General features: G+C 35.0%; 1 protein-coding gene across 1 annotated transcript; it reads left to right on the top strand.

The window, feature by feature from the left end:
- On the top strand, window positions 1-13494 carry LOC120326658 (uncharacterized). Its single transcript, XM_039392977.2, has 17 exons — window positions 1-696; window positions 1409-1512; window positions 1767-1899; window positions 3003-3175; window positions 3334-3462; window positions 3557-3671; window positions 4819-4907; window positions 8017-8126; window positions 8288-8477; window positions 8829-8961; window positions 9493-9612; window positions 9808-9973; window positions 10423-10631; window positions 10923-11026; window positions 11332-11415; window positions 12440-12549; window positions 12885-13494. The coding sequence occupies exons 1-17, from the start codon at window positions 561-563 to the stop codon at window positions 13051-13053; spliced, it is 2274 nt and encodes a 757-aa protein (XP_039248911.2). The 5' UTR covers window positions 1-560; the 3' UTR covers window positions 13054-13494.
- Window positions 13495-13591: the final 97 nt, after the last annotated feature.

Here is a 13591-nt window from a genome sequence, read left to right as displayed (position 1 = left end):
GTTTTTTTGAGATGTGAAGATGATGTGTGTGCATTTTCCGGGGGTTTAATTGTGCGCTTTTTTTTTCGAGTTATTTTTTTCAATCATTTTTTGCTGGCACTCGAGATCTTCAGAAATTTGATTAGCTGTCAGTACTCGCGCTTTTGATTTTACGCGAAGGGGTCGTTTTCTGTTTTTTGGGATGAAATCCTTGGGTGGTGTGAAAACATCATTCAGCTCTGCTGGCACCAGACCAAGAGTGACGAATACGTGCTGTTGACAAGACGGCTCATTTTCTTCATCCAGCTGAGTTATCATCCTTCACTTTTATCGAGAATTTGTTAAAGCTATGATAAAATTTTCTGATATACAGATATATTTAATGCAGTAATGGCTACATACATACAGATATAGTGTAAAAATTTTGCTGTCTGAGGAGAAAATAGAAAACTATTTCTAATGTTTGTTTTTCAGTTTCCACAGCCAATACCAGAATACCAGCAGTTGAAGACTTTTTGCTCTATCTGTTTATAATAGCCTAGCCTATACTGGTAGTCTTTGTTACAGATCGGTCTGTGATCATGAGTTTTTCTGATAAAATTGATGTAATTCAAAATTTGCTAAATAGTAAGCAGAAATTGGAAAGAGATAGAGGAGTTATTCAATTGAAACAAGTTGTGGTATCATCACAAAAACCTCAAACCACCACTCAAAATGGTAAGATTTTATTGCTGCATTGTTGGTCTGAGTGTATGTAGTATATGATATATTAGTATATACCAGGTATGGCGAACCTTTTTCAATGAATGGGGCAAAAATTATAGTTTTATTACGGAACGGAAGAGTGCAGGAGTGTGTCACAGATATTTAAACAATGTTTGAATCTATGAGAAACTGTGACATTGACTGGTAACCCGATAAGAGGCAGTGGTTTGCCATATGATTAAGCAGTATTATCTCTTTCCTTTCCCCTGGGATAAATATGTGAATCCTATCCTAAAAATACACCTTTAGGATGATACTATTTCTGATGTTTCATTAATTCTCTAATTCGTTGGCTTCAATGATCATAGTTTATTGCACCACAATGTTGATTACTGTAAATCAATAGACAGATTGACTAGCATGGATTAAGACGTTCTATAGCATTGGTTCTTCTAGGCTGAAGAGAGGCTAAACCTGCTTTAAGTGTACCGAAGTCTGCGTTGAAATTATTTAACCAATAAGTTGGGTGAGCGAACACGTACTACTTCTTTTATCAATACCTTTCCATCTAAAATCTGTACGTTTCAAACCTTACTCTAGGTTTTGTTCGCTTTCCCGATTCTATAATCAGTTACTTTTACTTTTGTTTTTATCTATCTTTTTATCGTCTTTTGCTGATTATGGAGTCAAAATAAACTTATACTTATAATTATTTGATATAAAGGAAATCAGGCGAAAAATGTTGACGATTTGATAGTCAAATTGCAGAAGAATTTTTTATCAATTCTTTCGAAAGCTGAATCAACAAAAGAGTGGGAACCTATACAGGTTTGTTCTTAGTCTATTTCTCAAACTCTCGATAACATGAGATAATTTTATTTTCAATTCCACCATGGTATTGAAAGTGACCTCAAGTAAGGTTTAAATGTGCCATGCCCATATATATGTATTGGAAAGTTGATTGTCTTTTTTTCATCTGTGATTATTTATCTGTATAAGACTTATAATGTGTGCCGTTTACAGAAAACTGAAAGTAGTTCAATCTCCAAAACCTATAATCTTATTTATTATGAATATTTCAGGGTAGCCTCTCTGGCAGCAAATGTATTATTGACAATCTTGTGCAAATACTCACAGATGATCTGATACAAGAGCTACAGAAAATTTCTGAAAGGCTCCTTACGCATGATGAAGTTAGAGTCAGACTAGCTGCAGGTAATTGTGCTACTAAAAGGCTCGGCGGTGTGGCGCATCGTGCTAAGTGTTAGGAATACGCTCGCCACCGCATCTCTGATTACCCTACGTGGGTTCACAGTTTGGAATCTCATACGTGGATGATCATGTGCGAGAGGATTGCTGGACTCCTCGCCGCCGTAGGGTGGTTCACGTAACCGCTGGTCGGTTACGGCTTCCTCCACCATCAAGTCCATGCTTCCGAAAACAAATAACTGGCTAACTAATCCTATACCCGACCTGGACTGGTAACCGGACGAGAAGCCGTGGTTCGCCATATGATTAAGTCGTCTTGTCGGCTCTCCTCTCCCCCAGGATAAATATGTATCTCCTATCCTATCCTAAATTATGAGTTCAGACATTGAATGAATATCAGACCTATTATCATAAAGCTAGTTTGTGGAAGCACAGCTCACAGTAGAAAAATCATCCACTGATATCTAAGGATATTTGAGGGGCTACTGATTTTGGAAGAAATGGAATCTTTTTGGTTCAGCATTGGCTAACCAGTTTATTACTTCCTGGGTGAGGTATTGGACACAGAATTTACCTAATTAAATCAGAGATGTGTAACTTGTGATGTCAACACACTCAAGTCTAGCACTTTAATAAAAGCTGGGCAATGGCACCATAGCAACATTGTAAGGATCAGTGGCAGTAATGAACCAAAGAGACAATATACTTTGATATCTACATGCTTAATTGTCAAATAATATATATTAATAAACATGGCGGATGGCAGATTGATGTTGAGTTTTCAGTCACATTTCTCCTAGTAAATTTGCTAGGTGTACAATTTCTAGTTAGCATGAGCCATGAACATTCTAATCCTATCTGAGAACACTATAACCCACCTTTGTTATTGTAGAATGTGAATGTATTTATTGCAATCCTATATGGTTTGATCATTGCTTGCCTTCTTAAATTGTGTAATAGCCACGTAAAAATCAGTGATTGACATAAATTGTTTGTATTTATATCCCCATTAGAAACAATTGCTGAATACTTGATACCATTTAGAGAGATTTGCAATCATATCATCAAAGAGGGAATTCGATATATCTTTGAATTTCTTCTTTTTTCAGGAGAAGTCTTAGGTGCTTTGTGCAAGCATCATGGTGTGGAAACCTATTCTAAATGCTCTGATGTTGTATTGAATTTGATTAATAGTAATCTACATCGTGATATGGAAGTTGGCTTGGAACCTGATGCAAATGACAACACTGAAAATATGGAGACAACATCTGGTCGTAAAAGAGTAAGTGGCATAAAGAAAAAAGTTTAAAAAAACAAGATTTACAAGATTAAATGATAAACTAGATTTTTTTTTTTAATATTTGTTTATCGTATTTTTATTAAAACTTTGCCTATCACTGGTAGCAGTAATCATACATATATTAATATTTTGAAATACAGGGTGTTTCAGTCGATGCTGCAACCATATATCATGAATCAGCAGGATGGCGTCACCTGGAAACAAGCATGAAATGCCTTCAGTTTATGATTGAAGGAAGTGGCAGAAATTTCAATCCTTATGTTACACAGGTTGGTTTAAACTAGCAAATGGTATTTCCATCCCAAATTTACCACTAATTTTGTTGTGTGTCTCAAATGAAAAATTTTTGCATTTTTTTTCAAGGATCTTCTTGATTTGATATTCAGTGCATTGACTCACGAGAACAGATTTGTGAGAGAAACTGGTTATTATGTTTGTGCTTCATTAGTAAACATTGGACAACCTGATGTTAATGAAGGTAAGCTATATGGAATTTATTATTCATAATCATTTATTAATTTATATCGGTTCGGTACACTCGGGAGTCGGGACTCTGCTTACTAATTTTATTCAAACATTTTGTATAGTATAGTTTTGAATAGGTTTTGAAAATTCGAACACCTGTGATAAATGGAAAGACTCAGCACAGCGTATTACGGTAAATCAGTCAATGTGGAGTTGTTAATAAAACACCAATTTCATTTAACTCGATCAACGAACTTGCTGTTTTCTATATTTTCTTTGTGGAATCGTTTATAACAGGGTGGTCCAAACCGCGGCTCTCAGAACAATTTTAGGTGCATTAAATCATTAGCAGAACATTTTTGAGTTATTTTTAATTTATTGCGACTGGAAATAGCCCTTCCCAGGATTCATGTTTGTTAAATCAAATCAATGAGATGGGTTGCGCATTTCATCTAAACTTCTTACCTTAAGCTCACGTCAAGTAACTCCTCATTTGGAGAGACGATTTGTGCCTTTATTTTAGTAAAAACACTCCTCTATTTTCAAGCGTTGGCCATGTGACGAACCACAGAGCTGACTTAGCGCCACACGATCCAGTTTATTCAAGCTGGGTCTGGAATCCCAACTTAGAAGGACTTGGTTGTTCGCAAGTAATAAAATTAGTCAAATATAACAATTCGTAATACAATGAGTGTAAAAAAGATGACCGAGGTAAACTGTGAGGAAACGTATTTCCTAATCCACGAGAACTTCAAACAAACGTGTCTGGTGTGTTTTCAAGTAATATCTGTCACCAAAGAATATAATTTGAAGCCACATTACATAACCAAACACGAGAAAGTATCACAGTATTTCTCGAAAAGCATTTTTAAAATAACTGAAGGCTTTATATATCTTCCTTAAAAACTGATTCGAGCGGTGAACTCTCATGTCTAAATATGTGTAAAGGGAGTAAACCAGTGATGTTTTGATCACTTTTGGGTTCTCTCCGACTGCGGCCTGCGAGACAGTCTTAAAAGATTTTGCGGACCGCTAACCTCGCAGCCTTGGACCACCCTGGTTTATAATATTTTTTCATATTCTTGGCTGCGTATGGTCTCTTGTTCGACGAAAACATATTTTCTAACTTCCTTTTACACTTGGCATTGTTTTGCTTTCAGAATCTAATCCAGATCACAATAGTATTTTGAAATACGGAGAACAGTTTTCTACGTATCTTGCAAAGGGCCTTGCCGATAACTGGTCACAGGTATAAAAAAGTGCTTTATCCTTAATGTTTTTTAGAGTGTATGTCTAGGTAGCGGAGATGTCCGCTACGAAGCAAATAATCACCTATATATAATTGGTGATATTGGTGATATATATATGGTAAATATGATTTTAAAAAGAATTTAGGATATTTTATTTGACAGTTTGATATTCAAAATAGTAGATATGTATTATGGAAGAATTTGGAATATTTCATGTGACGTTTGATGATCAGACAGGGCATGCTCTGGCAAAATAGAAAATTAATCAAAACAATCTAAACTATTATCAGCAGCATAGTTTCGGTATACAACTAATTATTCGGGTTTCAGTTTGACCGAGAACTTTGCAATACTGACGATACTTGCAAACTTTTCTTTTGAACATTTCGTAACTCTGAATATATTCAATATTCGGAAAGATTATTTTAGAATGTATACAGGATAGTAAAATATTGATTTCGGCCATGCCTATTAGAAATTAATTTCTATGCTGGAAATGGTAACTGCAAGAGAGCCTCTTGCTCATCATATCATTATTAAGTTATATTAGAATCAGGGATGGCCAATTCGGATAAAGTATTCGAATATCTCGTTATTCGAATATCGGAATCAGCGTTCATGGGAATATCGGATTTTCGTGTGACGTCACACCTTTTCGACGTCGCTTTCAAGGCGTTTCCGTTGAATGAAAACATTCTCGATAGAAACTTGCGCGTGAATGTTTTATCACTCATCAGCGTAACGTGTTATTTAGGCCGTAAACGCCTTTACGTTTGTGTTATTCTGTCCAAAACGAAAACTTTCCACAAATTTGTTCCACGATAACCACGACAATTATTTTATTTTTGTACCGCACAGAATTGTGAATCTGGTAAATACGTTCATCGGCGTCGAGTTTTCTAAAGACAACGCAACTTTTTGATTGAAAAGCAATTTAAAATACTAAAAATAAAACCGTAAACAATATATTTATTGTTTTATTGAGGCCCGCGAAATTTTAAAAAACGCTTTTCTAGACAGTGAAAACCGCAAACTTTTGTGTGCCTCTGGCACTAATTATGTTTGGTCGGCAAAACATAGTCACAAATTGAGGGCGGGATTTGCCTGATTATCCATTACTTTAAATTGCCGAATATTTTTGTGTTAACATTATACAAGGTTTGAAACGCGACTTTTTCCCGAGTTGTGAGGATGTATATAATATAATTAATCTAAAGTATATTCAATCAATTTTATTGTGATGAAATAAATTTTACTCTGAGATTTTACAGCAGATTTATGGATTTTTCGAACGGTTTTATCTAAAAATAATCAGAGTGGCAGCATTTGGATTGAGCGGAGTCACTGTTAACAAGTACATCAATGGTAAATATTTGCCAAATTCGCAAAATATGGATCAAAACATAATTTAATCGGGAAGTTTACCACACGTTTTTATTTTTATGACCGCAGATTGCAATGGTATATAGGAGTGGTGAGGAATGAGGATTTTATTTTGTCGACGCAACCGCAAGTTAAGTCGACGACCATTAAATTAATAAAGCAAGACTTTTCAAATATGACCTTATCGGTCACGAAGCACAACAGAAAAATATATATTCGTTGTTATAGTATTTGTTGTAAAAGTCGACTCTTTTAACAGGTGGCATAATCGTTGAATATGTATCTTTGGGTTCCATTACATTTGAACCCACGTACATTTGAACCCATGACAATTGCACCTGTATGCTATTGCACCTATGAAATTTTTTTTGTTTTACAGATAGTTGAACCCATAATAACCCTAACCCATGGGTTTTAGCACCCGCATATAAATCGTACATTTAATTTACTGCTAAACTTTATATGTATATTCATTGTATGAAATGAATTATACTCTACACTTAACAGGATTTTTATATCATTATTTGAGATATTTTTAACGGCGATAACGAGTTGGCAAGATTGCAAAAATACGTAATAAAATGAAATACATCAGGCAGTTTATCTCGTACATTTAGGCCACAGATCGCCGTGGACCAAATAGTAATGCTTTTATTTTAACGTAAGAAGAAGCAACCGCGAGTTACGTTGGACACATTAAATTAGAATATAAAAATTTTAGAATCTCGTAGTTGTCATGGACTGAATATTTTACGTAACAGGATGATCATTATACGCTGAAAAGACGGTAATCAGTAGTTTATTTCTCACCATATCTAAAATAGGCACAAACATACAAATTGCAATAAATTAAATTATAAATAGGCCATATTTCAGTGTGAAGGAGACGCGAGAAACCAATACTGGTTATCGAGCAGCGGCACCTATGCGGAATCGCGGTGGGTGTTACAGGCGGCAATGAGAATTTCCGATTTCGAAAATCCTGGCTGCGCGCCTGGCAGTGGTGGTCATCTATCCTCTACTAACTTATTTATAATTTCAGACACAACAATATGCTACACATAATAACTATATGGTTCACATAAATTAATATACTGGTACGTAGTAGGTAGTAGAATACTTTAGGCTTAAATATTAGAATTTGTAAAGGCATAATGGATTTTCGATTGTTGTTGCTTGCTTCAGTTGCCTGTAGCTAATAAATTTTATTACTCTCAAAAAATATACACAATTATCTGAATACAAGTAGTATTTTTGTCAATAGACTTGACTATTATCGTAATATCATGGTACTAATGATAGAAAGCGTCAGACAACTCCTTGGCTATCTTTTCAAATGGTCATTTGTACAAAGTGAATAATTTCAATAAACTGACTGTGTCATAAGTTGCTATTTTAGAATCTCGTAGTTGATCCCTTTGATAGTTATAAACTATCAATTACTTTGTGTACATATACTGTTGGTTTGTGACTTTATTCTGATATTTCTATTGAAGCTTATTTCCTAATTTACTGGGTTTTAATAAACTAAAACAAAAATGTATTATTTTCGATTTTAGAATGTATTCGGAATTCCAGATTCCAAAACATTATTTTAGAATGTATTTGGAATAGAATAGTATTCGGAAATGGCCATCCCTGATTAGAATGATCAAACCTCATTCAAACTGCATCCAATTTAATATGCTAGCGGTATTATTCGCACTTTTCATTTGCTTATTTCAGGTTCGACTTGCATCTTCAACAGCTGCAAGACATTTTTTGATGTCAATTCCTGATATTAATATCAGGAAAAAGTTTTATCCAACTCTTCTTCCCAGATTGTGCTTGAACCGGTTAGTAGCTGGAATATTCAAGGTTTTAACTGTAATTGAAATATTTAAAGTTTTTTTTCAAAATGGAATAATAAATATATATTTTTATTTTAATTCTGTTTTCATTGGTATTTTGGGTAATTTGAACTTTATTAATAGGTTTAAGGTTTTAAATATTGCAGATACTACGTTGCAGATGGGGTTAGAATATATTCCCAAGAAACTTGGAGGCAACTCTCAGAAGGCAAAGGTCGTGAAATGGTTGAAACATATATTGACGACGTCATTGAATATTATATAAAATCAACAAAGGCAGATAATCATGCAGTTAGAGAAGCAGCTTGTGCTTGCATTGCTGAACTAGGAGGGAAGGTACATATTTTTCTAGCTCTTGAATTGAATAGAATAGCCATTTACACTCTTGCTACAGCATCCTTGCGTAAGCGCATACGGATCCACCTGCGCAAAGGCATAGAGAGCAAGGAAAGGTAGTTAGTTTCACGCAACCTCAACTGTTAGTCAATTTTATTGTAATTGCCTTTGCGCAGTTTGAATGCTGGGCTGGCCTGACTTGTGTTTCAGTAACTTCTAGCGGCAAGTATTTTTTCCTGGAAACTTTTGATCAGTGGAGTTACCTATTTCACTTTTATACTGTATTGCCAAGTGACATGTATGAAATTATGAATTATCATGCTGGCGGCATATTCATTTCCATGTTTTTAGGTAAATCCACAGGCCTTAAAGCAACACATTGTATCATTGTTGAATGCATTATTGGAATGTTTTCGTGATGACAGTTGGCCAGTCAGAGATGCAGCATGTGTGGCTTGCGGAAATTTCATTTTAAATTTTGCAGGTATTGTCGTTTTTCTTAGTTTCAGCATGTTTCATAAGGAAACTGGAAATGTTGCTTTATTTATTAAGCTATTTGCAGCTAATTTGTGACTCATTAAAATGTAAATAGTTTCTGGCATCAATATCAGGTTGAAATATATTTAGGATAGCGTAGGATTCATACGGAGGAGAGGAAAGTTGATAAGACGTCTTAATCATATAGAGAATCACATCCTCTCATCCGGTTACCAGTTCATGTCGGGTATTGGATTAGTTAGCCAGGTATTTGTATTTGGAAGCATGGACTTAATGGTGGAGGAATCCGTAACAGACCAGCGATTAGGTGAACCACCTCACGACGGCGGGGAGTCCAGCAATCCTCTTGCACATCCCGCATGGGATTCGAACCTGCGAACCCACACAGGGTAATCAGAGGTCCGGTGGCGAGCATATTCCTAACGCTCAAGCACGATGCGCAACACTGCCCCTGAGCTTTTGGTGTTTGTTATAAATTTGATTGCAAAGATCTTTACAATTGTTTTTCATCTTTTAGAAGAGGCAAGGAATGTGAAAGATGAACTGTATCAACTATTTCTAACAAATATGAGAGATCCTATATCATCGGTTAGGCAAGGAGCAGCGGTCGCAGTTGCGAATTATGTAAAAGCATATGGTATGATAAGTAGGCTTTAATAATAGATTTCAAACGCTTCTACACAGAATTTTTGAAAAGTTTTATTTGAATATGCTGCATAACCGAATGTTGGTAAATAAAATAGCATTCAAATGATGATTTATGGTCCCATTATATTGGTGATTACTGTGTCCACGTAATTTAATTGGCATTTAATATCTACCATCTTATTAGGTGAAGACGCCCTAGAAAAAGTTATTGAAGAAATAAAAGAAGGCTTAAAAGAAATTGAGAAGCAGCCAGAAAATACTGAGAAATATTCTGCTATTGATAAATCACCTGCACAGTTTGGTGTTGTTAAGAAATTGAGAGACAACGATGTGGATCTACACACAAACCAGTGAGTTTACTTTCATCAATAGATCTGTTCTATTAGGTTGTTTTTAGTCAAGGATGTATTTCTGTTTTTCATAGCAATGGTATTTGGTAACCTTCAGGAAACGATGGTAGCGATTACCGGATTTATTAATTAGTGGAAGATTCTATTTAACAGTACAATTCCGGGTACTCCCAAAGTGTGTGAACCAAGATGGCGGACACCGCAACGTTGTATGTGTACCAGGTTAGGGTTAGGCTATAATTTTATTTCAATTTTCCTTGTTTTAGTTCTAATACGCCTTCGGGGACTAGCCAAGTGACCAAGTGGTAGTATTTGTACCTGAAATTATGGCCTATCCCTAACCTGGTACACGCACTATGTTCCAGCGTCCACTATCTTGGTTCACATGCTTCGGGAGTACCCAATTCCAAACCAAATTAGAACAGGCTAATTTATTTTCTGTTTTGTAGGACAATGTACTCATGCGGGTCACTAGCTCCAAAAATGGGACGAGGAAGAAATGTAAATTCAGATAAAGATACAAATAAACCAAGCTCTGGTGGAGGGTGCAGTGATTGCAGGTTTCAGAGATCATCTGAACCTTGGGAGAGATCAGATGGTTGTGTTTTTCTCATTTCTGAATTGTTGTCTAATTCAGAAAAACAAACAGCGGATCCAGGTTTGATCTTCTGTATATCTTATATAATATTTAAATAAAAGTGTTCACCAAGTATAGTGCTGTTCTCTTAATTTTTTTAACGTATTTTTACCTAGCCACTATATTTAATGATACTTTTGTGGGAATTCAAAACTTTTTAATAATTTGAGAACAAAATGCTCTACATTGATAACACTAAAATGTTACCACATGCTAAAATCAAAAAGGTATTATTTTATTTGATATAATAGCACTATGATATAATGTTCAAAAATTATTGTCACATATTGAGATATAATTCTATTTGTCTAGAACTTGCAACCCGAATTGCAAACCTTCTTCCACTAGTTGTTGGAGCAGCAAAATTTCGAAATTTTACGCAGCATTCTGTTTTCATTGAAACTATTTGTCGGCAAGTAAGTTTATAGGTAGGAAAATTAGTTTAATAAGGACTGATTCAGTTTATATAAATGATAGTCATATGTTATTCCATTTTTTTGTTGATTCTGAGAAAAAAATCGTAGAGGATAGAGATTCATAATTAGAATGAGCACTACTATTATCTTTGTAAATTGAATTGAAATTGTTAAATCATACAAATGTATATATAAGCCAATATGACTGAATTTTTAAAATCAGAATATCAAAAAACCCATGCCATTTTCTTAATTTAATTTCCACTTCCAAATGTCTGAGGTGAGTAACAACGTTTATATTTCAGCTTCCGATTATTGGCAAACGAATTGGAAAAAGGATTTTCAAATCTAATTTGGAGTCATTTTTTGACATCATTTTCTATGGTCTGGTAAGTATTATTTCATATTAAATGTTTACTTACCGTAGTTATTTCTGAGGAAAAGGAAAAATTTGTTGCCGCACGACTTATAGTTTCAGCTAATTGGATTTTACGCATAGTACTAATTTTTCAATCGATAAGAAGGAAATTATATGGAGGAAACAAACTTTTGGGTATACATGCCATATGTTGTACTGAATGATATATTAAAACACTTGCTGTATTGAAACTTTGTTGACTAGCTTATTATTAATCCATGTATTCTTAACAATGTGAAGCCAGTTGTCCAATTCATGGAATTTTGTGTCTTAGGGTAAATGTCTTAGATTCAAGCAACCATATCCACCTCCAACATGTTACTCAAGATGTAATGACATGAGTAGGCCATTTTGAAAAGGTTGCAGTCCTTTCAAAGAATAGTACCTTTATGCATATCAGTTATTTTTTTAAAAACTGAAAAAGTCGCCGATAACGCGTGCAAATGCCTTCTGCTATAATTGCCGATTGTTTTCATCAGCGTGGCGTGTTATTTAGGCCGTAAACACCTTTACATTGATGTTTATCCTCTCTAAATCACAAATTTGGGCCACGGTAACAATGATAATTATTTTTATTTTTGTACTCTCACGGAATTGTGAAAACTGAAAAAGTCGCCAATAACGCGTGCAATTGCCTTCTACTAAAATCGCGTAATGTTTTCACCAGCGTGTAGTGTACACCTTTTAGTGTAGAAATGTTTTGTTAGACACAATTAAATTAATACATAAGAACATTTTAGAATCTCGTAGTTGTCATGGATTGAATATTTTATGTGCCAGAAAATTTATTATACGCTGAAAAGTCGGCTCTATTAACGAGCGCGTCATCGTGGTGACTGTTACAGACGGCACTGGAAATTTCCGATTTTGAAATCCTGGCTGCGCACCTGGTACAGCCAAACGACAAGATACTTTCCCCAGTTACAGCAGGCCCCGTGGAATTATAACTTGATGTTTTAATCAATGGTGTGATTCTAATGGGACATATGTTTCAGCAAAGTGATGTCCAATTAACAAGCGCTGCTGCGGAAGATTGTCTACTGGAGTTGGCAACTTTTCTAGGGCCATCAATATTAAGAGGGAGAATTGAGCAGTTTAATGGAAGGTGAGATTTTTGTTGATAAGTTGTTGTACAGTGCAATAATTTGTGTCAGAGCTAATTTGATGTGATCACAAGCTCTGTTATATGGGGGCCATATTTCTGTATTTATTCAAAAAGAATCAGAACTCAAATATACAGATACGGTTTTAGAATCAATAACTTGCATGGCTTTTTAAATGGCTCATTGTGTTTTACTATGGGATCGTTATCATACAGGTGACATGTTGAATTGTTATAGTGTTCGCAGGTTCGAATCTTCTAAAAAAGAATATCTACCGGTAACTAGATAGAAAATCATAGTTCATCATAATATGGGAATACAATTTTATATTTTTCAGATTCCTTGAAGAATATGATAAGATTAATCTTAGACATTACATAAGTGACCCTGGAGTTGGGCCCAATCCTGGAAGTCAGACTCCTTTCCCAAAGCCAGGGTTTGTTCCTACATTTCCAACTTCATCCAATAACAATGGCATTCCCATGACACTGCCTCATTTTGAATAACATCTATAGTAGCGCGTGTACAATGTGTGCAATCATGTGAATGAAGTAATCAAACTGGAGAGAAAAAAGTGGATCATATTGTTAATATAGTGATATATTTTCATACTTGTGAAAATGATGAAAAAGATATTTTTGTTTGAAAGAAAAAAGTATGAGATGGTGGTGAAATAAGGACTACTGTTTGTACTGGAAACTTCTTAATTTGAATTCAATATCTCATTTTGTTCAATTGTGTTTTCCTTCTGAACTGTTTGTATGTTCATATTGGGTTTATTGCTATTATTCTGCTTTGTATGCTAGCAAATGAATTAGATTAGAGAATGTGTGGAGTCTCAATTTTTATTTTAACTATATCTTGGCAACTTTGTGTTTTACCCATTCCCAAATTAGTGTTTGTCTGCAGTCTGCACCCTATCTTAATAAATCTTTTTTGCACTTTTCCATGCTTTTCTGGCATATCCATTACAGCTGCTTAGAGAATAGACGTGGGTCGGCTAGGCCAGGGGTTCCCAAACTTTTTTGACCATCGCCCCCCCTA

The sequence above is a fragment of the Styela clava genome, chromosome 4, assembly GCF_964204865.1.
Source record: "Styela clava chromosome 4, kaStyClav1.hap1.2, whole genome shotgun sequence".
Classification (NCBI taxonomy): Eukaryota; Metazoa; Chordata; class Ascidiacea; order Stolidobranchia; family Styelidae; genus Styela; species Styela clava.
The sequence above is the reverse complement of the archived record's forward strand: the minus strand, read 5'-3'. Positions and strand labels throughout refer to the sequence as shown.